This window comes from Microtus oregoni, unplaced genomic scaffold (genome assembly GCF_018167655.1).
Source record: "Microtus oregoni isolate MIOR12 unplaced genomic scaffold, Mior012 000013F_ref0000133, whole genome shotgun sequence".
Lineage (NCBI taxonomy): Eukaryota > Metazoa > Chordata > Mammalia > Rodentia > Cricetidae > Microtus > Microtus oregoni.
The window spans coordinates 296,053-323,121 of record NW_024543072.1 but is presented as its reverse complement, the minus strand read 5'-3'; the positions used below and the strand labels follow the sequence as shown (position 1 = coordinate 323,121).

The 27,069-nt window shown below is 46.0% G+C and overlaps 1 protein-coding gene, 4 non-coding genes and 1 pseudogene across 5 annotated transcripts; 5 read left to right on the top strand and 1 right to left on the bottom strand.

The window, feature by feature from the left end:
* Positions 1 to 1,574: 1,574 nt before the first annotated feature.
* Positions 1,575 to 1,657, bottom strand: Trnal-cag. Its single transcript has one exon. It is a non-coding gene; the product is annotated as a tRNA-Leu (tRNA).
* A 473-nt stretch (positions 1,658 to 2,130) lies between these two features.
* Positions 2,131 to 2,202, top strand: Trnad-guc. Its single transcript has one exon. It is a non-coding gene; the product is annotated as a tRNA-Asp (tRNA).
* Positions 2,203 to 2,617: 415 nt separating this feature from the next.
* Positions 2,618 to 2,689, top strand: Trnae-cuc. The gene has a single exon. It is a non-coding gene; the product is annotated as a tRNA-Glu (tRNA).
* A 6,570-nt stretch (positions 2,690 to 9,259) lies between these two features.
* On the top strand, positions 9,260 to 9,332 carry Trnav-cac. Its single transcript has one exon. It is a non-coding gene; the product is annotated as a tRNA-Val (tRNA).
* Positions 9,333 to 18,752: 9,420 nt separating this feature from the next.
* Positions 18,753 to 18,853, top strand: LOC121455472 (annotated as a pseudogene).
* Positions 18,854 to 22,564: 3,711 nt separating this feature from the next.
* Cfap126 (cilia and flagella associated protein 126) lies at positions 22,565 to 26,700 on the top strand. Its single transcript, XM_041662883.1, has 5 exons — positions 22,565 to 22,613; positions 24,879 to 24,941; positions 25,133 to 25,213; positions 25,794 to 25,970; positions 26,304 to 26,700. The coding sequence occupies exons 1-5, from the start codon at positions 22,587 to 22,589 to the stop codon at positions 26,511 to 26,513; spliced, it is 558 nt and encodes a 185-aa protein (XP_041518817.1). The 5' UTR covers positions 22,565 to 22,586; the 3' UTR covers positions 26,514 to 26,700.
* Positions 26,701 to 27,069: the final 369 nt, after the last annotated feature.

Below are 27,069 nucleotides of genomic sequence, written 5' to 3'. Positions count from 1 at the left end.
ATAGGAAGCCAAATTTGTCCGTTCCCCCCTCCCCCTCCTCCTGCCTAGACAAGGTTTCACAGTCCTGGATATCCTGGAAATCCCTTTGTAGTGATGAGGCCTCAAATTCACAGAGATCCGCCTGCCTCTGCCTCCCAAGTACTGGGAGTGGCACGTGCCACCACCGCCCGACTTGCCTTTTTCCCCCCATAAATTTGTTTTTTTAAATGAGTCATATTTGTATTTGTATGACTACAAACAGGATAGGTTTTTTGTTTGATTGATTGATTGTTGTTGTTTTGTTTTGTTTGGGTTTTCAAGGCAGGGTTTTTCTGTGTAGCTCTGGCTGTCCTGGAACTCTGTAGACCTCCTGTCTCCCTTGGTCTTCTTGGAAGAAATACAGGCAGGAAATACTCACCATTCCTGACACCGCAAAGGTGTCCCCTGACCTCCACAAGTGCACAGAACATTCACCCCTAATAACAACTATACTACTACCAACAACAGTAACAAGTAAGTCAGGTGTGGTGGTGGAAGCCTGTAGTCTAAGTAGTCAGAGAGAGACAGAAGAATCAGGGGTTCAAGTCCATCTTCCACTAACGGCAAATTCAAGGTCAGCCCAGCCACGTCTTATAGATGACTCAGTTTTGGTTCCCAGAACCCATATGGCAGCTCACGGGTGCTATGCCTCAGTCCGGGTGTACGGATTTCCTCTGCAGGCCTCTGTATTTATCATGGAGCTCTTACATTCTGGCAAACACTCACCCACACATTAAAAAAAAAAAGTATTAAAGTATAGTAAAAGGAGAGAAAGTGGTGACAAATGCAAGAGGGGAAGAAGAATGGAGACTTGAGGCAGCCTCAATCTGAGTTCTAGAAAACTGGAGACCAGCCAGGAGAATCTCAAATGTGAAGTCAGTCTTTGATACATAGTTTTAGACCACTCCGGACAACTCCGTGAGATGCTATCTCAAAAAATTGAAAAGAGCAGGGGTTTGTAGCTAACATGTAAAGCACCTGACCAGCCCTGGGCAAAACCCACAAAGAAACAAGCCAAACATAAAGTTTAGAGTTAAATACAAAATCAGAAATTTAGTGTGTAAAGGCTAGTATCAGAAAGTAGTAAGAAAAAATAGTTCTATATGCCAAATAAAGGTGGGAACACTGGATAGCTATCCTGCAGAAGAAGGGTTCGCTCTCACCATTCAACTATATAGTCTGAATAAGGCTTGTACCAGATGTGGAAATCAAGTTGTAAAGGGTCTGGAAAAGGATTCAGCATGAAGTGTAATGGCCTTTCAGCGATGATTGAAAATGGAGAAGCAATGAGGAGAAAACCTAGATATGTTAACGTGGGGTGAGGGTGAGGGGTGATGCTGACGACATTTAAAGCACAATAAAGTAAGGCTTGAGTTTAAAAGGGCTTGGGGATGTACTCAACAGCACCATGTGCCAAGCATTCATAAGAAAAAGGTGCGAGGGAGGGGTGAGGAAGGGAGGAGAATCAATGTAAAATTTGTATTTATGTCTAGGCAGGAAGAGAAAAGAATTGCTAACCTTACAATGAAGAATCCAAAAAAAAACAAAAACGCATGTGTCAGGAGTGGGATTCGAACCCACGCCTCCAGGGGAGACTGCGACCTGAACGCAGCGCCTTAGACCGCTCGGCCATCCTGACTACCGACCACGGGCTGTAGGTGCGTTCTTGGCAGGGGCAACTTCAACCCGTTCAGTCACCTATCGGTGATTGGATCTGACAACAGGGACGTGTTGACTCCACACTGAAGCTGCCAACCTACCCACAGAAAACAAGCAACCGCCTTCTACTCAGATGGCCACGATGTTCCAAGTCCCCGGAGCTCTGATCTTTTCACAGGCGGGCTGTGTCACACCATCTTCAGTGTAGGAACCAGCACAGCAACAGTACATGCCTGCCAGACATCGCCTCTTCTCCGGAGAAGGCAGGGGGCCAGGGTCGCGGTGGTCACAAAGGGCGGCGTGTCGGGTCCTGGTGGGAGGGGCGTTCTGGCCGCGTCGGGGAGACTTTGGGGTTCGGTGCGGAGGTCAGCGGTGCTTCGGAGGGAGGGTGGCGGGCGCTGCGAAGTGCGTCGGAGATGGCCCGCCGTCCTGGGGAGGATACTGCCGTCGTCATCCTCGTTAGTATAGTGGTGAGTATCCCCGCCTGTCACGCGGGAGACCGGGGTTCGATTCCCCGACGGGGAGGCGTGCTATCTTTTTTTTTTGTGCCCTCTTGGTGTTGTCCCGGCTGCTCCCTGGTTCCTGTGGCCCACGAGGAACAGGCGGAGGCCCGGTTGAGGTTGGCGTGGGTATCGGCTTTGACTTTGAGGTTGGGGCGGTCGTGGGGAGGACCTGATAGGCAACCGTGACACGCAGTTTAAGCACCTTTTGCCAAGGTTCAGGGCCGAGGGTGGCCCCGTCTGGCGCCTCTCTGTCCGTGTCACGACTGCACGAAGGACAGAAGAAGGCGCGGGAGGTTTTGAGGCTGTGAGGAGTGGGAGTATCCCCAGGGAATGTGTCTTTGTGTGGCGTCGGCTTATGGCTGGCCATCAAACAGCTGTATTAGCCGTGAATGTCAAATCATAGTCAGGACTTATTACGGAAGAAGCAGAACCATCACTCCCTGGTGGTCTAGTGGTTAGGATTCGGCGCTCTCACCGCCGCGGCCCGGGTTCGATTCCCGGTCAGGGAAGTGCGTTTTTTTGGTCATCATGTTTTCCTTTTCGCCAAATATTTCTCATGGTCCTCATGCTGCCCAGCAACACCTCACCATACAAGGACATTTCTCTTTGCCTTACAATCCTACACATTTTAACGCACTTCCCCGAAATTTACACTTGCACATCTCAGTGTTTCTGCTTCCCTTGGTGCGAAGTTACACAGCCACCATCACACGCGGCGTACACATGCCACTCAAGAGTGCCCAGATCACCTGACCACACCGCCGGCTCTTAGGTTTGAAAGAATCTCTCAGGACCGTCTCACCTGCTCCTGATGAGCTTTCTATCATCTTCTTGGATGCTGCAAACCAAAGCAGACTGGACAGGCTGTTCGTTGATTTGAGTCTTCTGGGAACTTGATCTTTGAACTCCAGCTCTTCTCCAAAGCTCCAGGGGATCTCGGTGATTGTAAATCAGAGAGGGCTGAAAACATAGCGTGTGGTTACAGTGCAGCTGCCCAGGACGGACTCTTTCCAAGATCATTTCGTCATTTAAACATTTAACGCCATCAGGTGTGATGTCTTCAGCCTCTAACCGGAACCTCTGAGTAACTACTGGGAACTATGGCTGGAATGTCAGAAATCTTTGTTGAACGTTTCATAGACGAGAACGCCAAATGATGAATGGCTTTGGGACTTTTAAAAGCCAGAAACAACCACATCCATTACTAAAACCTTCCCTTTTCCTTTCTTTCCTTTTTTCTTTTTGGATTTTTAAGAGAGGGTTTCTTCGTGTAAAACCTGCTGCACACACACACACAAAAAAAAAGTGTCTGGCTTTAAAATTCATAAATAAATCATAAAACCAGGCTTCAAAAACCTCTGCAAAAACGAAGACATCGTGCTGACCTCTCCAGCACAGAGTCCCTAGTGCAGATGAACAGCGAGCTGTTTTCTCAACACAGCCACTCTTGCTCCCTTCCAACTGTAGTCCTCAGTGAGCTTAGTGTTACCAACTTCTAACTGGGAGGTGAGCAAACCAGCAAGGGCCTGGATGAGACAGGCACGGTAGTCTGGTGTTCTGTGTTTTACAGTTACACCACTGAGCTCTGACAAGGTCGCAAATGCAAAGAGTCTGTAAATACAACTTTTTTAAAAAGCCTCTTTTTTTTTGTCTTTTTTTTTATTCTTTAGAAAAGGAGAAAAAAAAAAACCAAGTTTCCACCTCCTCCCAGCCTCCCATTTCCCTCCCCCTCCTCCCACCCTACGCCCCCTCCTCCCACCCTTCTCCCCCTCCCCCCACTCCTTTCCCCCTTCCTCTCCAGTCCAAAGAGCAGTCAGGGTTCCCTGCCCTGTGGTAAGTCCTAGGTCCTCCCCCCTCCGTCCATATCTAGGAAGGTGAACATCCAAACTGTCTAGGCTCCCACAAAGCCATCACTTTACGTAGGATCAAACCCCGTGCCATTGTCCTTTGCGTCTCATCAGCCCTCATTGTTCGCCATGTTCAGAGGGTCCAGTTTTATCCCATGCTTCCTCAGTCACAGTCCAGCTGGTCTTGGTGAGCTCTCAATAGATCAGCTCCACTGTCTCAGTGGGTGGGTGCATCCCTCATGGTCCCGACTTCTTTGCTCATGTTCTCCCTCCTTCTGCTCCTCATTGGGACCTTGGGAGCTCAGTCCAGTGCTCCAGTGTGGGTCTCTGTCTCTATCTCCATCCATCACCAGATGAAGGTTCTATGATGATATGCAAGATATTCGTCAGTATTGCTCTAGGATAGGGTCATTTCAGGTTCTCTATCCTCAACTGCCCAAGGAACTAACTGGGGACCTCAGCTTGGGCACCTGGGAGCCCCTCTAGGGTCAGGTCTCTTGCCAACCCTAAAGTGGCTCCCTTAACTAAGAATTGTGGTTCCGTGCTCCCCTGTCCAACCTTCCTTTATCCCAATCCTCCTGTTTTCCCAAGGCCCGACCTCCTTCCCTTCTAACTTTTCTCTCCCCATCTCCCCTTACCCCCATCCCACCCCACCCCCAAGATCCCATTTTCTCCCCGGCAATTTTGTCTACTTCCCTTAGCCAAGAGGATAACTATATGTTTTTCCTTGGGTTCCCCTTCTTACTTAGCTTCTTTAGATTCACCTATTGTAGACTCCGTGACCCTTATTTATGGCTAGAAACCAATTATGAGTGAGTACATCCCATGTTCATCTTTTTGGGTCTGGGATACCTCACTCAGGATAGTGTTTTCTATTTCCATCCATTTGCATGCAAAATTCGAGAAGTCATTGTTTTTTACCACAGCGTAGTACTCTAATGTGTAGATATTCCATACTTTCTTCATCCATTCTTCCATTGAAGGGCATCTAGGTTGTTTCCAGGTTCTGGCTATTACAAATAATACTGCTATGAACATAGTTGAACAAATGTAAAAAGCCTCTTTTTATTAATTCTTTGAGAATTCCCTACAGTGTATCTCAATCATATTTACCCCCAACTCCTCTACAATGCACCCCTTTACCCCTCCCCCAAGCTTATGTTCTTTCCTTTTCATAACCCACTGGGTTCGGTTTGTGCTACCCATACTTTTCTGGGTATGGGGCCGTTTAATGAAACCTGGTCAACTGTACCAGGGACTTCATTCACCCTTTAAGAAAACTGAGTCTCTTTTTCTCAGAAGCTCCCCGGGCAAAGGTGGAGGCTGATGAGCCCCTCATAAATACGATCTTTAAGAGGATTTGTATTGGTATTGCCTTTGTGGAACAGTTGGTTAATGTCCTGACCAGCGGGAAATGAACCGGGGTCCCTGGGCCCTGGAAGAGAGAGGAATGAAGAGAGAGGCAAGAGACACAAGAAATGGACACAAGCTGGGCGGTGGTGGCGCACACCTTTAATCCCAGCACTCGGGAGGCAGAGGCAGGTGGATCTCTGTGAGTTCGAGGCCAGCCTGGTCTACAGAGCTAGTTCCAGGACAGGCTCCAAAGCCACAGAGAAACCCTGTCTCAAAAAACCAAAAAAAAAAAAAAATAGTAGGGGCTGGAGAGATGGCTAAGTTGACAACCAAGAATAGCATTCTATCATATTTTATCATATAACATATAATAACATGTATATAGTCACACACATATTACTTTGCTTGTATCTGTGCACACTATTACTCTCTCTTATTCCCACATCCACTCATGGGGAAGTCCTGCCTGGATGAGAACTTACTATGTAGGCCAGGCTGGCCTCAAACTAGAGGCAATTATCCTGCCCTTTGCTTCTGTCTCCTAAGTGCTGGCTACCATGTTCAGCTAATTCCATTAATTTTTCACAGCAGACATTAAAACAACGAAGAGGGAACAAGAGTGATTTGGGGACAATTTGGAAGGGTTTAGGGGCAGCAAACATTCAGCCTCTATCCTCTTAGAGTCCCCTCTGGGACCTGAGAACTAAACTGACATAAAATATATCTACTGTTGGAATGCACAAAATGCCAGACACATTGCACACAGCACGGGGCCCTTCCTGAGAAAATGAGAACACAAAGGAGCAGTTACAGTCAGACAGAAGAACCTCAAGAAGGACTTAGAATGTCTTTCTTCCTTATTTTCTGTCAATGAAGCCTCCGGCAGCCAATGTGCTAGACCCACAAGCATCTCCAAATACCCAGGTATATCTAAAAACTACTAGAACATACTCGAAGAGGGGCACCACAGCTCACACCTGCAATCCTAGCACTTGGGATGCAGAGGCATCTGGATTAGGAGGTCAAGGCCATCTTTGGCTACCTATCAAGATGGAGGCCAGCCTAGACTACGTAAGACCTCATTTCAGAAAAACTAAAGCAAACAAACAAAAATATTCAAACTAGTCCTGCAAAGTTTTCCCAGAGTGCACTATGTAAAAATATTTATTACGCCGTCCTGGTGGTCTAGTGGCTAGGGTTCATGACTGTCAGCACCGTGGTGGTCTGGGGTTAATTCTTGGTTAGGAAATCTTGCTTTTACATCTAGCCAATATTATAACCACCAGACAAATATTCCACAGTCCTCCGTTCTATTTGTCAAAGTCTGGTACACTTTTCAGACATCCTGAATTGCTCGACGCCGACCACAGGTGAAGCTCAGTGAGGAGCTGTCACGGTTGCCATGGACCCTGATGCTCTCAGAACCTTACTTTTGCTTGACTCATTATAGTTCATTTCACACATAAAGTTGATTATGGGTAGACATGTGTCCTCATTCCTCTGCCCCACCCCCTTCTCTCAGATGAAATGAATTGAGAATGACCCCATTCCTAAAATATGTAAATTAAGCGTGCTGATTGGGCTCCCTAACTGGGCTACCTGAGAAGAACCGTCAAAGTGGAGACAGCAGTGGAGCTGATGGCATTACCCACGCGGTCCAAACCTGGAACACACCTGCTCTTAGAGGCCCAAAGAACGTAGTAAATACCGATGTCGCGAATATTTCGGCACGGGTGTGTGGGTTCACGCGGGACAGAGAAATGAAGACCCAGAGACACATGGAATATGAACTTAACTAGATTTCCATATCTCAGAACAAACTGATATAAGCTGCTAAGAATACAATGCCAGGTGCAAATACCTAACTCACGAGGTACCATGGTTTTCCTGGTTTCCCTTAAACCAAGTTTTGCATAGGCTTTGTGTCCATGGGAAACATAGGGCAACAAAAGGTATTTGTGACACAAAGGAAGCCTAGGCCATGTGAAAACTCCGGAGTCAGGTTAGGTGTAACCCAGCAGGTTTCATGGCTAGGGGAGGTTGCTGGCTATGTTTCCGGCACTATCGGGACATTCTATCACATACAGAGAAGGAAGCGGGGGAAGGAGGATCTGCATCCTATTAAAACCATGTACATTAATCCAATCTTTCTGTATGAATTCCTTTTCCTGTTTAGTTGTTTGTTTATTGAGACAGGCTTTCTCTGTGTCTCTCTGGCTGTCCTGGAACTTGTTCTGTAGATCAGAGCTGTCCTTGAACTCAAAGATCTGCCTGTCCCTGCCTCCTGAGTCCTGGGATTAAAAGTATACACTACCACCATCTGGCTCTATGTTGATTTCTAACGTGTAAATGTCCCCAGCAGAGTGGGTTAAGCAATCCCAAACAGGCAGGTCCAATGGGAACTCGTAGACATCCACTGACCTTTTCCTCCTGGGTACTGGGAGTTAAGACTTGGGCAAAGGAGTCTGTCCTTTTGTTTGCTTTCTCAGAGTTTGGATTTAAAGTTTAGATGGGCCACAAACCCCACATTTTCTTGCCTTAGAATTCCTGAGTGCTAAGGTTAAAAATGTGATCACTGTAAATTTGAGCTAATTTAAAAAATAAATACATTGTAGCTGGCCTGGCAGATCTCTGTGAGTTTGAGGCCTACCTACCTGATCTACAAGGGCTAGTTCCAGGACAGGCTCCAAAGCTACAGCAAAACCCTGTAAGAAACAACACACTGTAAAATAAAACCCAATATAGGAGATTAGAGACATCTTTAATCCCATCACTTGGGAGGCAAAGGCAGGCATAGTCTATAAATCAAGTTCCAGGACAGCCAGGGCAGCATAGAGGGACCCTGCTTCAAAACAAAACAAAAAGAAAAGTCCAGATAAAACAGAGGCCAACAACTAGAAAATCGAGAGCACTTTGTGGGTATTAAATGCTGTAATTACACAACATAGGTAACAGGTAAAATTCAAACTATTTAAGTTTATTTTTAATTAAAAATATGTTAGGGGTGTGTGTGTGTGTGTGAGAGAGAGAGAGAGAGAGAGAGAGAGAGAGAGAGAGAGATTGGTTTACATAGCTCAGACGAGGGTGTTGTTCTCTACAGCAGGACTGCCTCAAGTCCCTCTCCTCCAGCTGCGCAGTGGTTAAGTACTAAGGTCAAGAATGTCATCGACGAGTACTTCACATAAACCTTTTGACTCATTTAAATAAATAAATAAATAAATAAATAAATAAATAAAAACCTACGCCGGGCGCTGGTGGCGCACGCCTTTAAACCCAGCACTCGGGAGGCAGACGCAGGCGGAACTCTTGTAGACCAGCCTGGTCTACAAGCGCTAGTTCCAGGACAGGCTCCAAAACCACAGAGAAACTCTGTCTCAAAACAAAACAAAAAAAAAAAGCTAAACGAGAAAGCCTGAAAATGCTTTCAATTTAGACATAGGATAAACGTAAGATGCATTTTCATTGTTTTGTGCCTGAGCTTACAACGTCCTTCTTGCCAAGGCCCTCACCTGAATGGCTTCCTGCCTGATGACCGACCGGTCCGTTTTTTCTCCAGTCCCGCGGCACAGCAGATGCTGGGCGCCAGGGGGCGCCCTAAATTAATCAATTCCTGGAGCTCCTCGGGATCTGGAAAAGCGTGGGTGCTTACGGAAGCCGAGAACAGCTCCTCCTGTGGCCTCGAGGTCCTGGGGTCCTTAATCTCGCTGGCAGTTTTCTTTGGAGCTACCACGTATCTCCATGGGTGAATGTCATCTAGCCTCAGAGTGGAACCTGCCTGATTTCAGAAGTTGATTGACTGGGTTGAATTTAAAAACGGAGTCAGCAAACAATAAATTCACTCCAAATGTAGCCTGCTTACAAGGCCAACGCCACCAGCCGGTTTCCGTAGTGTAGTGGTTATCACGTTCGCCTCACACGCGAAAGGTCCCCGGTTCGAAACCGGGCGGAAACAGCTGGTCAATTTCTTTTTTTCTTTTTTCTTTTTTTTGTCTTTTCACTCTGGTAGAAGGATCATCTTGGGGAAAAGAACCCAACCAATTCACAATGAAATCCCCACGTCTCCGGGGCCCTACGAGGATTGGAGCATTTGCAATGACAATTACACGAAGAAAGGCAGGTTGGTGGCGGTGAGCTGGTCCTTTCAGGACATCGACACATAAGGTGGATTTTGTTTCTTCAGCGAGAGATCCATAGGTACTTGTGTTGCCCTTCAGTTTCTGGATCGTGTCTTCCAGAAGGCGCCGTGGACACACTGAGAGCCAGAAACACGCTGCTCGGTGCGTGGAGTCAAGTCTGACTTCTGCCCCCCGGAGGAAGGGCTCTAGTTTCTTCAGGGGGATTGCCTCGTGTCCCTCTCCTCCAGAGTTTATAACCTGTACTGAGATCCAAACCCCCTCCCCCGATATATATATATTAAATCTTGCTTTATAATGCGGTTTGATTAACCTTCATTTAGCAGAGACGCTCCCATCTCTTATTTACACCTGTCTTTACTGTCGGTGGTTTTGGTTGTTATAAGATGACACCATCCGGTTCTTGGACATAAAAATTACTTTTCTCTCTCCCTCTTCACAGTCTCTTTCCACAAGGAATCTTAATGTCCTTGGTTCTAAATCAGTTTGAAACATTTTGTTGTTGTTGTTGTTTTTCAAGACAGGGTTTCTCTGTAGCTTTGGAGCCTGTCCTGGAACTAGCTCTAGTCGACCAAGCCGGCCTTAAACTCACAAAGACCTCCCGAGTGCTGGGATATATTTCCTTACATTATATATATATATATATATATATATATATATATATATATATATATATATATATAAAGGGTCAGAAGGGAAATAACTGATTCAGCTGTCAGAGAGCTCTTGCCGAGGACCCAGGTGGGTCTGCTATCAACACCAGCTGGCTCACAATCACCTGGAGCTCTAATTCCTGAGGATTTGACACCTTCTGTCCTGCAGGTAGTTAGTTGTACATACATACACAAAACAAATAAGTTTATGGAGCTGGCCATTGGTGTCGCACACCTTTAATCCCAGCTTTCAAGCAACAGAGGCAGGCCAATCTCTGAGTTCTACAGATAAATAGTCCAAGAATAAGAATATAAGAATATAGAAATGTAGAGTCAAGAAATAAGAATGTAAGAGTAAAGAAATATAAGGTTGTAAGCCTAGGAGATGAGAACTGTCAGCAGCTTTCTGAGCAGCGTAAGGATTAACCATTAGCAGTGGGGTACTGGGCTTTACAACTGGCTGCTCTGTTTACACCAGGGAAGTAGCCGTCTACAAACTGAGGGTCAGCTCTGCAAACGGAGGGTCAGATTTTAGATAAGCCTCTGGCCACTCATGACCAGAAATTAATGCAAGCTGAGTTAACTTTTAAATGATGGGATGTACGTGACTTTTGACTTTTTGGTTTTATGTCGTCCCATACCCTTCCCTGCTATGTGGAACTGACGGTGCCAGGGGAGGTGCAGAGCCTTGGTAAACACTATCCAGGAATGCCAGGGAAAAACAGTAGATTAAATACAAACACTAGTCTAACTGAAAACTCTGTTAATGGGAATTGCAAAGAAGGGCAATTTGTGTCTGAGTTTTACCTTGAGGTTGTAAAACCTCTTTCGTTATTGCCTAGTGCTTGCTATAAAAGGAGGAGTTCAAAAACTGGCCTTTGCCACACACAGCCTTACAGATCCATCTCTGGCTGTGGTCTCAGCTAGATGATAAGCTTTTTGTGCCCCGTGGAGATTTATTTTTTTAATTTTTAATTTTTTTCCTGGAAAAAAGTTTGCTTCTGGTTTATTAGACTTCGGTGGTCTGTCCCCATCTTTGTGCGACCCCCATGGACCCAACACAGAGTGAGTCCCAGGACAGCCAGGGCTACACAGAGAAACTCTATATCTCATAATAATAATAATAATTAATAAACATAATGTTTATGAAATAATAATGCCCATGGCTCGAGAGAGATGCAGTCAATATGAACAGTATAGAGCTGCTGCCGTGTGGCTGCTGGGAACCAAGCCCAGTCCCAAGGAAGAGCAACCAGGCAAACAATGCTCTTAATACAGTTTCCCCCTTTCTTTTCTTTTTTAAAAATAGGGTCTAACGCCGGGCGATGGTGGCGCACGCCTTTAATCCCAGCACTTGGGAGGCAGAGGCAGGTGGATCTCTGTGAGTTCGAGACCAGCCTGGTCTACAGAGCTAGTTCCAGGACAGGCTCCAAAGCCACAGAGAAACCCCGTCTCGAAAAACCAAAACCAAAAACAAAACAAAAAAAAAAAAAACAAAAAAAAAATAGGGTCTTACTATGTATCTCTGGCTGGCCTGAAATTCTCTATGTACACCAGGAGGGCCTCAAATTCACAGAAATCTGCTTGCTTCTGCCTCCCTAGTGTTGGGATTAAAGATATATGCTTCTCTACCTGGACGTTTTTAATTTTGCTCCATCTATACTTAAAAATTCACTCATCCAAAATTGAAGACGTAGTTCTGGGCAGTTGTGGTATACGCCTTTAATCTTAGCACTCAGAAAACAGAGGCAGGCAGATCTCTGTGAGTTCGAGGCCAGACCAGTCGACAAAGCAAGTTCCAGGACAGGCTCCAAAACTATGGAGAAACCTTGTCTCAAAAAAGAAAACAGAAAACAAAACTGAAGGATGATACAGAACACAGGGTTTCACACTGTGGTCTGTACTGGCCTTGAACCCGAGGCAATACTCCTGCATCAGCCACCTGAGTTTTTGTTTTGTATATCCCTTTTTAACAAATTTTTTATTTAATGCCAAGTACATGATGGCCTACTGTTATCGTCAGGGCAAAGCATTCCAAAACACAGTGAAAAACCACATCCTGGGGATCAGAAAGAAAGAGCTCACCATTGTGCAGCATTCTGAGTCTGCTCATCACCCCGAATTCCAGCGAGGAAGGAGGAGGATTGAGCTGCAATTGAACCTGGACCAGAAATCATACACTAACCTAAAACCTGGCCCTGAACTTGACCCACAATCTTAGGCAAAATAACAACCCCCCATGTATCCATGTATTAAGTCATGAGTATGTTGCCTAATGTTGTACTATGTGTTGGATGTGGTTTAAGTATGTGTCCCCAAATGTTTGTGTGCTAGAAGCTATAAGCAGTAGAGCCCGTTGTGGCTCTGCTGAGGTGAGAACACAGCCCTGACGGGACCAGAGAGACAGCTCAGTGGTTAAAGCTGCTCTTCCAGACGATCCCAGCACCCGCAGTGAAACTCATCCCACCCCCTCGTCTGGCTTCCCTGAGCACCAGACACCCAGCTTGTGTAGACATATGCATACAGGCAAAACACCTGTACACATAAAAATCAATTAAAAATAAAAGTAGAGCCCAATAAGTAAGTTAACCCATGCATTATAACTGTGTTCCTGCATATATGTGTGTGCCCAAGACACACACACACACAGAGCTGGTAGAAAGTGCCTAGATCATTGGAGCTGCTTTCATCATGAATGTAGCTCTTGAGGTAGTTATTCTTCTAAAAAGTCTAGCCCATCACTTCCCTCGGCTTCTGGATCTCTCCACCTGTCTCCTTTCTCATCATGTGGTCCTCACCAGAGAACTAACACTTGACTGCGCTTGATACTGGACCATTGACCTCCAAATGTGAGCTAAATAAACGTTGCTTTGTACCCCGTATGGTATTTTCTTCTATTAAGAGGCAATGTCATAGTACACATAGCATGTAGCACAGACTTTGAGGTCGAAGATTTATTGAGGCTGGCTTATGCCCTTCTAACAGGAAGAAAGCAAATAAGCGGTTGCAACAACTAGTAACAAAGGAAGCCAACCGAAACCAGAGGGATGTCTTGTGTGGTGGCTTCCCAGAGGAGTTTGGGGCTGGCCTGGGTTGCAAAGCATTTCTAGAAAGCACGAGACGAAACTGTGGACCTGAGGCCTCGCAGGCCACTTGGCCCATCCCCAACTTCCGGTTCGTGGGGCGGGGCGGGGGGGGGGCGGTTTGACTGCCCCGCCTCATCCCCCCCCACCTCCGGCCGCCCGGCCTCCCTGCCCGGTCCCACGGTCCCTTTAGAGCTTTCTGGGTAGTCCAGGGTGAGTCACGGAAAAGGAGGGGGGGGGGGCTATTGGGGGAGGGCTAAGCTCATTTCTGGAAAGGGGGACCGGATGTGACTCTCGGGGGCAAGTCCATCCTCTCTGTGGCCGGAGCTGTGGTCAGAAGAACCCCAAGACCTCGCAAGGGAAAAGGGTATTTTCGTTTCAACTGAGTTCCCGTCACTCCTGTCTAATTTCCCCTCCCCTGCTGTCCCGCCCAAGACAGGGTTTCATCTCTGTAGACGTGAAGACCAGGCTGGCCTCGAACTCAAAAATAATCTGAGTGTTGTAATTGCAATGGTGCACCCCACTCCCACCCCCTGCCTGACCCAACAGTTCAACAGTTAATTTTGGAATATTATCTCTCATTAAGTAACTTTTTTAAGTTTGTTGTTGTTGTTGTTGTTGTTTTGTTTCTGTCTTTTAGAAAGGGTTTCTTTGTGCTCTGCAGACCAGACTGGCCTTAGACTCAGAGATCTGCCTGTTTCTGCCTCCCGAGTGCTGGAATTAAACACGTGCAGGATCACGCCTGAACTTTTAGAATCTTTAATTCACTAATGTCAACTTTGAAATCATAAGCGGGTCAAGTGACTCTGATCACGCCTCTAGAACAATATTGTTTACATGTTTTCTAAGCAACCATTTGAGATACAACTTCAGGTCTATGTTAACAGCTTATGTTAAGATACTTATTTGTGACTCTGCCTGGAGGAGTCCATACGAACACTTAGGTGTCTTACTCTTCCCTGTCTCTCTTTCTTTTCATCTTCACGTTAAAATGAAGAGATGGCAAGTACTGATGCTTATCCTCCTGCCTCCACCTCCTGAGTGCTGGTATTGACTGCAGGTATAAACACCACCTTGTTTAATACAGACATTGAAAGACGGAGAGGAGTTTAGGAAAAAGACAGCACACACCTTACAAACCTGATTGTGGGTAAGGCTTCTCAAAAAAGAAAGACCAGACATTCAATTGTAGTCACTAGTAACTTCCAGTCGTTACCTTGTATCTTGGCTATTTCTGTGTATTCACTTGTGCAATGGAGTCTGCATCTCCTTGCGAGACACTGACTAAGAAGGAAATGACACCGGTTTCGTTTGACAAAATGACACATCTTCCTCTTTGTTCTCTTGGGATGCACTTAGAATCCACCATCCTGGACATGAGAAGTAAAACGCCCCGATGGTAAAATAGTTCAATAAAATTAATTTTAAAAGCAAGATATTGTCTGAGAAGTCACATGTTCGTGATCCTGCTTACAACCTCAGCTGGGAAGCAGCCAACACCTTGCTTTTCCCTGTCACAAAGTGGAGGGCGGGGCAGCCAATTCAGCCAATTCACAGACAAGGAGTCTGGAAGGACCCTGTAAGACACGCATGCTGGGGTCTGAAATGGGGGAAAGGGTGAGCTGCATATGTGACAACATGCTGTTGTAATGTATATTATAACCAGCATAATTTACAGTCACATGGATGGGCAGTTCCAGACGATTCCAGTCCCTGAGCTATCATCAACCTGGAGCCACCAAGTCTTCCCAGCTCAAGGGTCAGTGATCTGGACTTGGGGGCAGAGACAATGCATCCCTACTGTTGCCCCCTCCCACCCTTTTGGTTTTTTAACAGAGGGTTGTTTTGTTTTGTTTTGCTTGCTTGCTTTTTGTTTTTCGAGACAGGGTTTCTCTGTGTAACAGTCCTGGCTGTCCTGGAACTCGCTTTGTAGACCAGGCTGGCCTCGAACTCACTGAGATCCACCTGCCTCTGCCTCCCAACTGCTAGAATTAAAGGCATGTGCCACCACTGCCCAATTTTTTTTTTTGTTGTTACCTCCAGAGTTTTGCTACACACCCCAAGCCTGGGGTGTTTCCACTTCTACCTCCTGCTTTCAGGGTTCTTTAAATGTCCTGTATTTATTTATTTATTCAGGTTTTTTTGAGACAGGGTCTCTCTGTATAGTCCTGGTTGTCTTGGAACTATGAGGACCAGGCTGGCTTGGTATCTATTTTTTTAAAGTTATGAGCTCCCTTCTGGCAAAGTCCTGGAATAGTACCAGATACAACATGGCTTGTATATTGGTTATTTTTCTCAGCACTGTGAGAAAATACTGGACAGAAGCAGCTTATGGAAATGGACAGCCCTGGGGTGGAGGCTCCCCATGAAACTACTATACTTGGGACGGCTCTGGAATGGAAGCTACCCTCATGATACCATAGCTGGGACAGCCCTGGGGTGGAGGCTCCCCATGACACTACTATACTTGGGACGACTCTGGAATGGAAGCTACCCTCATGATACCATAGCTGGGACAGCCCTGGGTTGGAGGCTCCCCCAGGATACTCTTCCTGGCTCTGAGAAATCATCTTCGCCTAGACATCAGTGTTTTTCCCTAGGGCAGTGCTTTCAGTGTACAGTGTCACCAGCTAATATATTAATCACATCTTTCTAAGCAAAGATAATAGGAATTTGTACTTATTTGAAGCCAAGAGTCTTTTCTCATTCTGAGCATTCTGAGTTGAGTAATTTAGATTTTGGCTCTCAGGGTTTTTTTTTTTTTTTTTTAGCAGGGGAGAGGAGTTGAGACAGGGTTTCTCTATAGCTTTGGAGCCTGTCCTGAAACTTGCTCACTTGCTCTGTAGACCAGGCTGGCCTCGAACTCACAAAGATCCGCCTGCCCTACCACCTGAGTGCTGGGATTAGAGGCATGCACCACCACTGCCTGGTTTAGCATTTATGTGCTTATCGCCCCACATAAATTTAATTTTGCCCTCGACTCTCTGCTGCTCTGTTTCTCAGGATGTTCCCACCACGTCTTCCTGTTCCTGACACTAGTACTCACATAATTTAAGGACTGTGGTGAGCGGGGCGAGGTGGCATGCCTGCAATTCTAGCACAGGGAGGTTAAGGTCTGTGTGGTTGTGTCCAGACTCTTCAAAACGTGTTATGGTACAATGTATCACAACTCAGGGATATATAACTTGGATCATAGCCAACTCTTCTTTCAAAAAATATTCTTTTGTGAGCTAGACATGGCGGTACGGGCCTTTATCTTAGCACTCGGGAGGCAGAGGTGGGCAGATCTCTGAATTTGAAACCAGCCTGGTCTACAATACTAGTTCCAGGACAGCCTGGGCTACACAAGAAACCCTGTCTCGTGGGAAATATTTTTGTTGTTGTTCAAAGGATTCCAGGTATTGTAACACATACCTGTAACCCCCGAACTCAGGAATCTGAGGCAGGAGGGACTGCTCTGAGTTTGGAGCTCTCTCAGAGAAGGAGGAGAAGAAAAAAAAAAGAGAATTGGCTTTTTAAAAAGTTATTCTTTTTATAATTTACTTATTTGCATTTTATGTACATTGGCGTTTTGCCTGCATGTATGTCTGTGTGAGGGTGTCGGATCCCCTGGAACAGGAGTTACAGACAGTTGTGAGCTGCCATGTGGGTGCTGGGAATTGAACCCTGGTCCTCTGGAAAAACAGCCAGTGCCCTTCACGGTTGAGCAATCTCTTCAACCCTTACAAATTATTCTTACGGGGATGGAGAGATGGCTCAGAGGTTAAGAGCATTGCCTCCTCTTCCAAAGGTCCTGAGTTCAATTCCCAGCAACCACATGGTGGCTCACAACCATCTGTAATGCCCTCTTCTGGCCATACACACACACAGAATATTGTATACATAATAAATAAATATTTAAAAAAAATTATTCTTACGGCTGGAGATGCAGTTCAGTTGGTGTAATGACCTAGTGCTTGGAAGGTGGAGGTCGGAGGGGTGGGATTTCAGCGTCACCCTTGGCTATCCAGTGAGTTCAAGGGCAGCCTGCCACACACCAGACCCTGCCACACCTTACAGGAGACAGTTCTCTCTTTCCACCACATGGGTCCAAGGATCAAACCCAGGCTGTCGGGCTTGGTGGTAAGCACCTTTACTCACGTGGCCATCTCACTGGCCCAGGAAAAGCAATTTCCAAAAGAAGCTAAAAAGGATGGAGGATGTATCTCAGTGATCGAGTGCTGCCTAGCATGTGCCAAACCTGGGTTCAATCCCTGGTACTCACAAAATCAATAAAAACAATAATACAGAAAATAATAATAAAAATAATTCCAAGTGCTGGGATTAGTGATGTGCGCCACCACAACCAGCAGTTTCTGTAATTTTTAAAAAATGGTAGAAATAGTTTCTGAAGATAAAGACGAGGAAGGGGCTTCCAAGAATGGAGGTGAGCCTGAGAGCTCAGCAGGCCCAAGCTAAAAGCCAGGGTCTGTGATTCTTAGATGTTAACTCACCTCTTCACACTAGATGCACGGACCAGTTTTGTTCAGCTGATTTTTCTATTTTTGAAAATCCATTTAATGTAGATTTTTTTTCAATTTAAAAAAAAATTTTCTTCCTCCAACTGAGTGTGTCACACTTGTGACCCAATCCCATTGCTCAGGAGGTGGAGGCAGGAGGACCTGGAATTTAAGGCCAGGCTCTGCTACTCTGGAAGTTCAAGGTTAGTATGAGCTACGTGGTACCGTCTGCGATACACACTCTGTTTTGCCTCTTCATTAATTCTAATGTAGTTTCTGCCATCTCCTCTATTTCCTTGAGTAGTTCGGCTAAAAAAAAAAACTACCAGTTTTGTTTTTGTTATTGTATACACACACACACAAACACAAGAGAGGAGAGAGAGAGAGAGAGAGAGAGAGAGAGAGAGAGAGAGAGAGAGAGAGAGATTTTAATTGCAATGTCCAGTAGGGGGCGCCGTAGTCTCAGAGAAGAAAACTAATATGGCTGTTGAACTTAGAGGTGGTTTTTTTTTTTTTTTTGGTTTTTCTCTGTGGTTTTGGAGCCTGTCCTGGAACTAGCTCTTGTAGACCAGGCTGGTCTCGAACTCACAGAGATCCGCCTGCCTCTGCCTCCCGAGTGCTGGGATTAAAGGCGTGCGCCACCACCGCTCGGCCCTTGGAGGTGTTTTGTGACTGAAGCTTTTACATTTGTAGCCATGCATCATTTCTGACCTTATTGTGTACAAAACTATTTCCGTTTTTATGGGGAAATCTACAAAACCCAGGTCTCCCCTCCAGCACCTTTTTACCATCTGGACCAGGGAGGTAGGATGCAGGGCTCCTTGGAGCTACTTGGGAGAAATCTTGAAGGGTTGACAACATACTAGAGATAATGGTTCAAGTGGTCCAAACCGTGTGGTAGGGGAAATAGATGCCTAAGTCTTTAACAATAACTGCTTATTCATCATTTTTGGGTTCATATTTTTGCCAAGGGGAGGAAATACATTAAAAGTTCAAGCTGTATGCTCCTGTCACAGGGGTGAGCCATAGCACAGAACAATACAGAGAAGATCAGCATGGCCCCTGTGCAAGACTGCCATACGAACATGAAGCATTCCGTATTTTGAAAATAAACTTTTTTTTTTTTAAGACAGGGTTTCTCTGTGTAACATCTCTGGCTGTCCTGGAACTCACTCTGTAGACTAGGCTGGCCTCGAATTTACAGAGATCCACCTGCCTCTGCTTCCCAAATGCTGGATTAAAGGCATGTGCCACTACTGCCTGGCAAAGTTCATGTTTTAAGCTGAGTGTGCACATGCATGCACAGCTCCAGTGCTTGGAAGGTCGAGGCAGGGGGATTAGAAGTTGAAGGTCATCTCCAGCCCATAGCTACACAGGAAATTGAGCCAGCTTAGACTAGAGATCCTGTTTTCTGTGGGAAGTCCAAGTCTCCTACTTTGGGCTACTGTGAATTAGATAAACCACAGTGGTAGTGCTGTGTTATTTGGAGCGCTAATCACTCTAGCAAGCCCAGGTTCCATCCACAGACCTGCCAGAGGACGTTCATAGGTCTGTGAAAAGCAGTTTTCCAAAGCTGACTCTTTGATTCTACAACCTTGTTTCCTAGTGTACACTACAGAGCACGCTCACATGCAAAGTGACTCGTGAACAGTGGCATTGCTGCCTTGTCTCTGCGAGATCATGGGAGAAGCCTCAGTGTTGAGTATGCAAAGTTGATGCATGCATCATGAGTGTGGTCCACACAGTTATGAAGAGATCCACCTGCCTCTGCCTCCTGCGCTGGGATGAAAGGTGTGCACCGGACCCAGCCCATCCCTCTGGGTATTCTTAAGCCAATAACAATGTTAAAATTATTGAAGCCTCCTTGTATCAAATGTCTACCACAGCATGTTATGCATAGTTAAACTAAGAAGTAGGACTGCCTTCACTTTCCATTCAAGGTCACAGAGGCCTGGGCAGATGAACTTTTTTTTTTTTTTTTTTTTTTTTCTTTTTCGAGACAGGGTTTCTCTGTGGCTTTGGAGCCTGTCCTGGAACTAGCTCTGTAGACCAGGCTGGTCTCGAACTCACACAGATCCGCCTGCCTCTGCCTCCCGAGTGCTGGGATTAAAGGCGTGCGCCACCATCGCCTGGCTGGGCAGATGAACTTATTATTCCCTAAGAAAGGCCTCAGATTCCAAGCACATCTAGAATTTCACCCAGATAGTTTGGCTCCAGGATGAACACTAGTGGCTGTCCTCACTTAGCTCCAAGTTTACACACTGTCCACAGCACCAAGGAAAACCATCTTCATAGCAGGTAACAAAGACAGAAGCTCCCAGAGGAACCATGGGTGCAGAGCTGTCAAAATGGATGTTCTAGAGCAGAGACAGTCCTTCGTCCTAAACTAACTTCTTTCTCTCCCATCACTCTAGAGCGCCATGAGAATCCCAGGGACAACGCACACAGGTGCTTTCCTATGTCACACTACCCAGCAGTTAACTGTGAGAGCCTAACAAGGGCTGTTTTTACCCCACTATCTAGAAGGGTCACAAGTGTCCTTATGAGGGGTGTATTGGATGGGATAAAGATTTTAGGAGAAGAAAGAACTAGCAATTATCTCCCCCTGAATTTTGGAGGCAGAGTCTCAAGTAAGCCAAGCTAGCCCCAAACTTGTAGCAATCCTCCTGCTTCAGCATTTCAAGTGCTGGGATTATAGGTGTCAGGTACCACAAGCAGTTTGCTTTCTTTAAAAAAAAAAAAAAAGATTTTATTTTTAATCATATGTATGGGTTGGGTGGCTGTGTCTGAAGAGGGGGTCAGATTCCATGTAGCTTATGAGTTATGAGCCGTGGCTGCTGGGAACCTGAACTTGGGTCCACTGCAAGGGCAGCAAACATTAATCACTGAGCCATCCTCCAGCTCCCTTGCTCCCTCCACACTTCCTTTTTTATTTATTTTATTTTTATTTTTATTTTTTTTTGGATTTTTTTCGAGATAGAATTTCTCCGTAGCTTTTTGGTTCCTATCCTGGAACTAGCTCTTGTAGACCAGGCTGGCCTCTAACTCCCGAGATCTGCCTGCCTCTGCCTCCCGAGTGCTGGGATTAAAGGCGTGCACCACCACCACCCAGCTACACACTTCCTTTTTTTAAACCAGATTTATTAATTATGTAATGGTTTCACTGTGACATTTTCATACATGTCCATATTCTGATCTTATCCTCTTATCCCTCCCAATAAACCTCCCTCTGCCCCCCCCAACAAGTCCCCCTGCCACGTTATAGGGATGTTTGTTGTTTGTTTGTTGAGATAAGGTCTCATTGTGTGGCCCTGGCTGGCCTGGAACTCACTATGTAGACTTGGCTGACTTCAAATTCACAGAGACACATCTGCCTCTGCCTCCTAAGTGCTGGGATGAAAGGCACCACCATGCCCTGGTGTGCGTGTGAATGTGTATGTCCTACTGAGCTCAGGGTTGCTCGCATGAGTGGGAGGTAACCCACCAGTGGCTGGCTACAACACTAAAGAAAAAGGTCGTGCCCTTCTCCAGCAACCATTAACTGCCAATGACTCCATGTAAAGGGTGGAGCCTTGAGAGCCCCTCCCCCAGCAACTGTTAACTGCCTATATAGCCCCGAGAGGTGTGGGCCTTGTGAGTCCTTCATATATTTATATTGGTTTTTTGAGACAGGGTTTCTCTGTAGCTTTGGAGCGTGTCCTGGAACTAGCTCTTGTAGACCAGACTGGCCTCAAATCCATAGAGATTCACCTGCCTGTGCCTCCAGAGTGCTGGGATTAAAGGCATGCACCATCACCGCCCGGTCTCTCCCAAAGGCTACATAGCTCAGGCTGATCTTGAACTTGAGATCCACTTGCCTCTGCTTCCTGAATACTGGGATCACAGGCATGCCCTGCCATATCTGGCTCTGAAGTACCTATTTCTTTGGACTTGTTTCTTTTCTTCTTTTTTAAAAACTTGAGGCTGTATAACTGACAAGCGCTCTTTAGTTCTAAGACCCCAGTAGATGAGTCAATCGGTTTAACAGGAATTTGGGGGAGTCTCAGAGGGTTTCTCAGTTTTACATCTAGCAGATTTAGGCACCATCACTTGATCCTCCCAAACCTGGTACTTTAATCTTACATTGTCATCACCCCCGCTCAGTTTCCCACCGTAGGTCCCGATTTGCCGTATCCTAACCGACACCATGAACCTATGTTCTTAGGTTCTGTGATTGTGGACTGATGGAGGAGACAGGAGTCGTTTAAGGACCAAGACGAGACGTACATTTCCTTCTGGGAGCAAACAAGTTGGTGGCTTCCTATTTGTTATTCTGTAAACAGTGTCTTGGCTGTGTTCAGTTCCCACTGTGCGCTTACAACGTCTGGATAGTTCATTCATTTTATCCTGCACTGTACGAAGTAGGCCATCTCCACAGTATGTAATGATAGCTGTTTATCGAAGGGTCGCCAGGGGCTTAAGCCATATAATACCATGTTAAATAAGGACCCATCCTGTTCCTAATTCTACAGTTAGTTCATTATACCACACTGTCGCACAGACTCAGCTCTTAGTGTCCCAGTTTGTTTAAATAGTTGAAGATGTCATTCAGAAACAACCTTGAAATTCTGAAGCAGGGCTAACATGTTGGGGAAAGAGGCAGCTGCTTCTCTGCCCACTTTTTTTTCATGTTTATTTGGTCCTCCACACTCTAAAAAAAAAAGAAACCTAGGTTTCAGAGAAAAAGGAAGGGGGCAGTGTGAGCCCCAGAAGATAGCCAACCCCTGCTGATTGGGAGGTCCTCCCAGAAGGCTGCCCTTCTGCAGTTGCCAGGCAACAAGTGTAAACAGGACAGGATCATGGCCACTAACTACAGTGCCAACCAGGTAAGTTCTCGTTCTACCCCCGACATTTGATTTTACCTTCCAGATTCTACCTTTGGGCCTACCCCTCCAGCACATTCTGCTCCCCAAACAGACGCTGAGGGGACTGAGGGTTTCACCTCACAGTTGGGAAGGTCCAGGAACCAGCCAAAAGGGCCTGAGTTAAGCTTGTAGAGTGTAAACCAGAAGGCAGGGATTCTATTTTTACAGGCCAGAGTAAACGCTTTAGACTTTGTAAGTCAAATAACAAAGTCACAGCTATTTACATGACAGTTCTCCCTAATTTGTTTTGGAAAAATTCAAGAGGTAGTAACTAAAGCGAGTGTAGATGTGCTCCCGCTGATCCTAGGGCTTTGGAGGCAAAGCAGGATGGTCAGGTGTTCAGGGTATCCTTGGCTACAAACCGAATCCAAGGCTAGCCTGAGCTCCATGAAACCCCCCTCAAACACACACACACACACACACACACACACACAAATCCCGCCATGGTGGTATGTACCTGTAATCCCAGTATTTAGGACAAGGTGGCAAAATAATCACTGAAAGTTTGAGGCTGGCCTGGCCGACATAGCAAGTTCCAGGCCAGCCAGAGTGTGGTAGTGGGACCCTGTCGGAAGACCCTGTTGGAAGACCCTGTCTACACATTTTGGAATTCTTTTGGAAATAACATTTTGTTCAGTTGGAATTCAAATTTTAGTGGATTTTCTTCTTCTTTTATGTGTGTGGGGGGGGAGGTAAGGTATTGCTCCTCTGTAGCCTACCTAGACTAGCCCACAAACTCCAAATCTTCCTACTTCACTCTGGGAAGTAATGAGATTATAGGTGTGTGTATCATTATGGCCAACTACCTTTTGTTAAAGCAACACAAATGTTTGTAAGATCCATTATTTCGTCGCTGTTGTTATTTTTCAAGACAGGGTTTCTCTGTGTAACAGCCCTGGTTGCCCTGTCACTTTGTAGACCAGGCTGGCTTTGAACCCATAGAGATCTGTCTGCCTCTGCCTCCCAAATGCTGGGATTAAAGGCGAGAGCCACCACCTCCAGGCTGTAAAAAAACATTTTTTGCCAGGGAGACAGAGGCAGAAAGCTGGACCCCTAGGGGCCTTAAATGATGGATGGACGGGCGGACGGATGAAAGGACAGACAGACAGATTTAGTAGGTATGACATTCACTGCTCTATGGTCATTCAAAAGCATGAAGCAATAGGGATTTAGTTACTTACCCTTGGTCTAGTCCAGCATTGCCTGACAAAGTAAATCACAAACATAATTTTAAAGGCTTTAGCAGCTATGTGAAAATTAAAAATTAAATTTAATAATGCTCAAGTGGAACCCAATAAAACCAAAGTATTTTATTTTAATTTTTTAAAAAGATTTATTTATTTATTATGTATAAAACATTCCTTCTATGTATGCTTGCATGCCAGAAGAGGGCACCAGATTTCATTATAGATGGCTGTGAGCCATCATGTGGTTGCTGGGAATTGAACTCAGGTCCTCTGGAAGAGGAGTCAGTGATCTTAACCTCTGAGCCATCTCTCCAGCCCCAACCAAAGTATTTTAATATTGATATTTTTTAAATTATTTTAAAAATTCTATACCCCCTCCACACACACATACCTCTCTTATACTAGCTCGTTAAAATCCATTTTTCCCGACTAGTGCAGAGGATCAAACCCTGGGCTCTGTCCGTGCTAGACAAGTACCCTACCACTGAGCTACACCCCAGCCTTCCAGTGTTTCATACTTAGCTTAAAGTGCCCAGTTTACTTGTTCCTTTTCACATGTTTAACATGCAGCCGGTTGCTATGTGCTGGGCAGCACACATCTTGAGCACAGATTGTAATCTTGCACTTGATTAGTAGGCACCAGATCCTGGGTTCAAGTCACAGCTGGCGAAACAGAAACACTTTCTTCTGTCTTTAATGTCTTCTCTTTTTGTATGTGCTTTCTTCTTTCTGTCGTGTTTTCGGGGCACTGTTGGGGCATCTTCACACACGTGTCGACTGTGTATGAAGTATACTGTTGTTCTAAGTCCCTCCCTCGTCTCCCCCCTCCAGCTGGGTCCTTTTCTTCCCAGATGTAGTGCCCACTTCTGCCTTCTTTTTAACCCATCACTTAGTCTCCTCCCTCCCTATATACCCCTTGTGAGAGTGAGTTAGAGTTCACATAGTTGTTGAAGCCTTTGGCGTTCAGGTACCGAGAACTGTCTCACGATTTCCTGAGCCTTTGAAGTGAAGCCTTTGAGTCTCCTCTTTCTCTCCACAGTATGAAAAAGCTTTCTCGCCCAAGTACTTGCAGAACTGGTCTCCAGCCAAGCCAACAAAAGAGGTACTCCGAGCTCAGTGCCCTCCAAGGCCAGTTGATGGTGACTGGCCTCCTGTTCTTTCTTCACCCACCTAACTTCTTTAGCCTTCTAATGGTCCACCTTCTCCTCTCCCATGCCTCTATTGCAAGCCCACAGACACTTCGTTTTCTCCTCCCTTTCACTTCAAGTACTTCTCTTTCCACCTCCACCACAGAGAGCCTCTACTCATGAAGGTTACACTCAGATTATTGCCAACGATCGAGGTCATCTCTTGCCTTCGGTGCCCCGTTCCAAGGTGAGATTCCCCACGCCCATTCCCATCAAAAAGGTAAGAGTTAGCCAGGTGAGTGGTGCACACCTTTAATCCCAACACTCAGGAAGCAGAGGCAGGAGGATCTCTGTGAGTTTGAGGTCAGCTTGGTACACATAGTGTATGCCAGGCCAGTCAGGACTATATAGATGCTGTCTCAAAACAAAACAAAAAGGGCTGATGCATAAAAATGGGGCTACAACCACCATATGGAAAATTAGAGTCCAGTCTGTGAGTGCCCCAACCTGCTAACCAATTTATCCACAGGACAGAGCTGTGCTGAGCACATGGAAGTCCTGAAGATGATGAATATGTAAACAGTGTTTTCAATATTTAAGCACAGGATTCCTTTATCACGCTTAGCCAAAGAATGCAAAATTTGTGTTGTAAGGAAAGGGGCAGAAAACCAGCATCATAGCTGAAGAGAGGAAGAGTGAGGAGACGATCCCTTCAGATGTTTCGTTATTAAGATGCAGAAGGGGCAGAAGGAACGTGAGGCCAGCAAGCCCTGGCAAGCAGACACAGCAGCCATGAGGACCTGTTGCACACTCCCTTTTTCTTTTAGGCAAGTCCTTGGGGTTCCTTCATGGGCACCTGGCAAATGCCCCTGAAGGTGCCACCTGCTCGGGTGACCTTGACCTCCCGCACAACTGCTGCTGCTGCCTCCCTCACCAAATGGATCCAGAAGAATCCTGATCTACTCAAGGCCTCTAATGGACTGCGCCCTGAAATCTTAGGCAAGGTATCCAGCCTTCCCATCTAACCCAAACTCCTACAGTCTCCACTTCTTCTCAACCTCAAAGCTGTTATTCCAATCCAGCAAGGGGAGGGACCTCTAACCAGTTCTGTCTTGTGTTGCCTAATCTTTAGTCACTAAGGTCTTAAGGAACAAAACAAAGCCATCTTGTTGCCCAGCCTTAACCCCAGTATAAAACAGTCTCAAGGGGAGGTTAAATATAACTATTCTTGACCTGCCCATGGTGTAGGAAGAAAGGGAGTTGAATTCTGAGGCTGACTGGGGATTATCTTGGCCTAACCAGAAATATGATCATCTTTCCCACTCTAACCCCGACAGCCCCATGACCCTGACAGTCAGAAGAAACAGAAGAAATCTGTCACAAAGACTGTACAGCAAGCAGCAAACCCGACCATAATTCCCAGTTCCCCAACTGTCGATGGTGACAACTCAGATGAAATTCAAAGCTCACACCCCTCTGCAGGCCACACACCAGGGCCCCAAACTCCAATTAACTCTCCCAAGTCCCCACCTGCAAGCCCGTGTTAAGACTCGCAAGTAGGTCCTTGTCTAGCTGAGACCCAGACTTGCAAAGCTCTAACTCTGCAGGGGAGGAGTCTCAGGAGACATTTTAGGGACTGACTGGAATTCGGAAGACCCTGTATTTAGAAACGTGAACAGAGAAATGGTGGGCCAGGAGGAAAGGCAAATTTGGGCAAATAAACATTGTTAAGTCTTTTACTGACCTGGGTCTTCTCCTTGTTCTATGGCTGTCTTTTGTAACCCATAATTTGAGAGAAGGCAGGGAAAGAGTAGGGGAAAGAACACCAAGACGTCTTTACTTTGGTTTTTCGAGACAGTGTTTCTTTGTGTAGACCAGGCTGGCCTGGAACTCACTCTGTGGAGCAGGTTAGCCTCAAACTCACAGATCCGCCTGCCTCTGCCTTCCAAGTGCTGAGATTAAAGGCGTGCAAGCAGGTCTTGATAAAGAATGTCATTTACACTTCAACAAAGACCAACAGGAAACTGGTCTGCATGACGTGAGGGTAAACCCTCAGAGCACCGAACTATGTAAACCAGCATCTTCAAAATCACAGGTAGGACA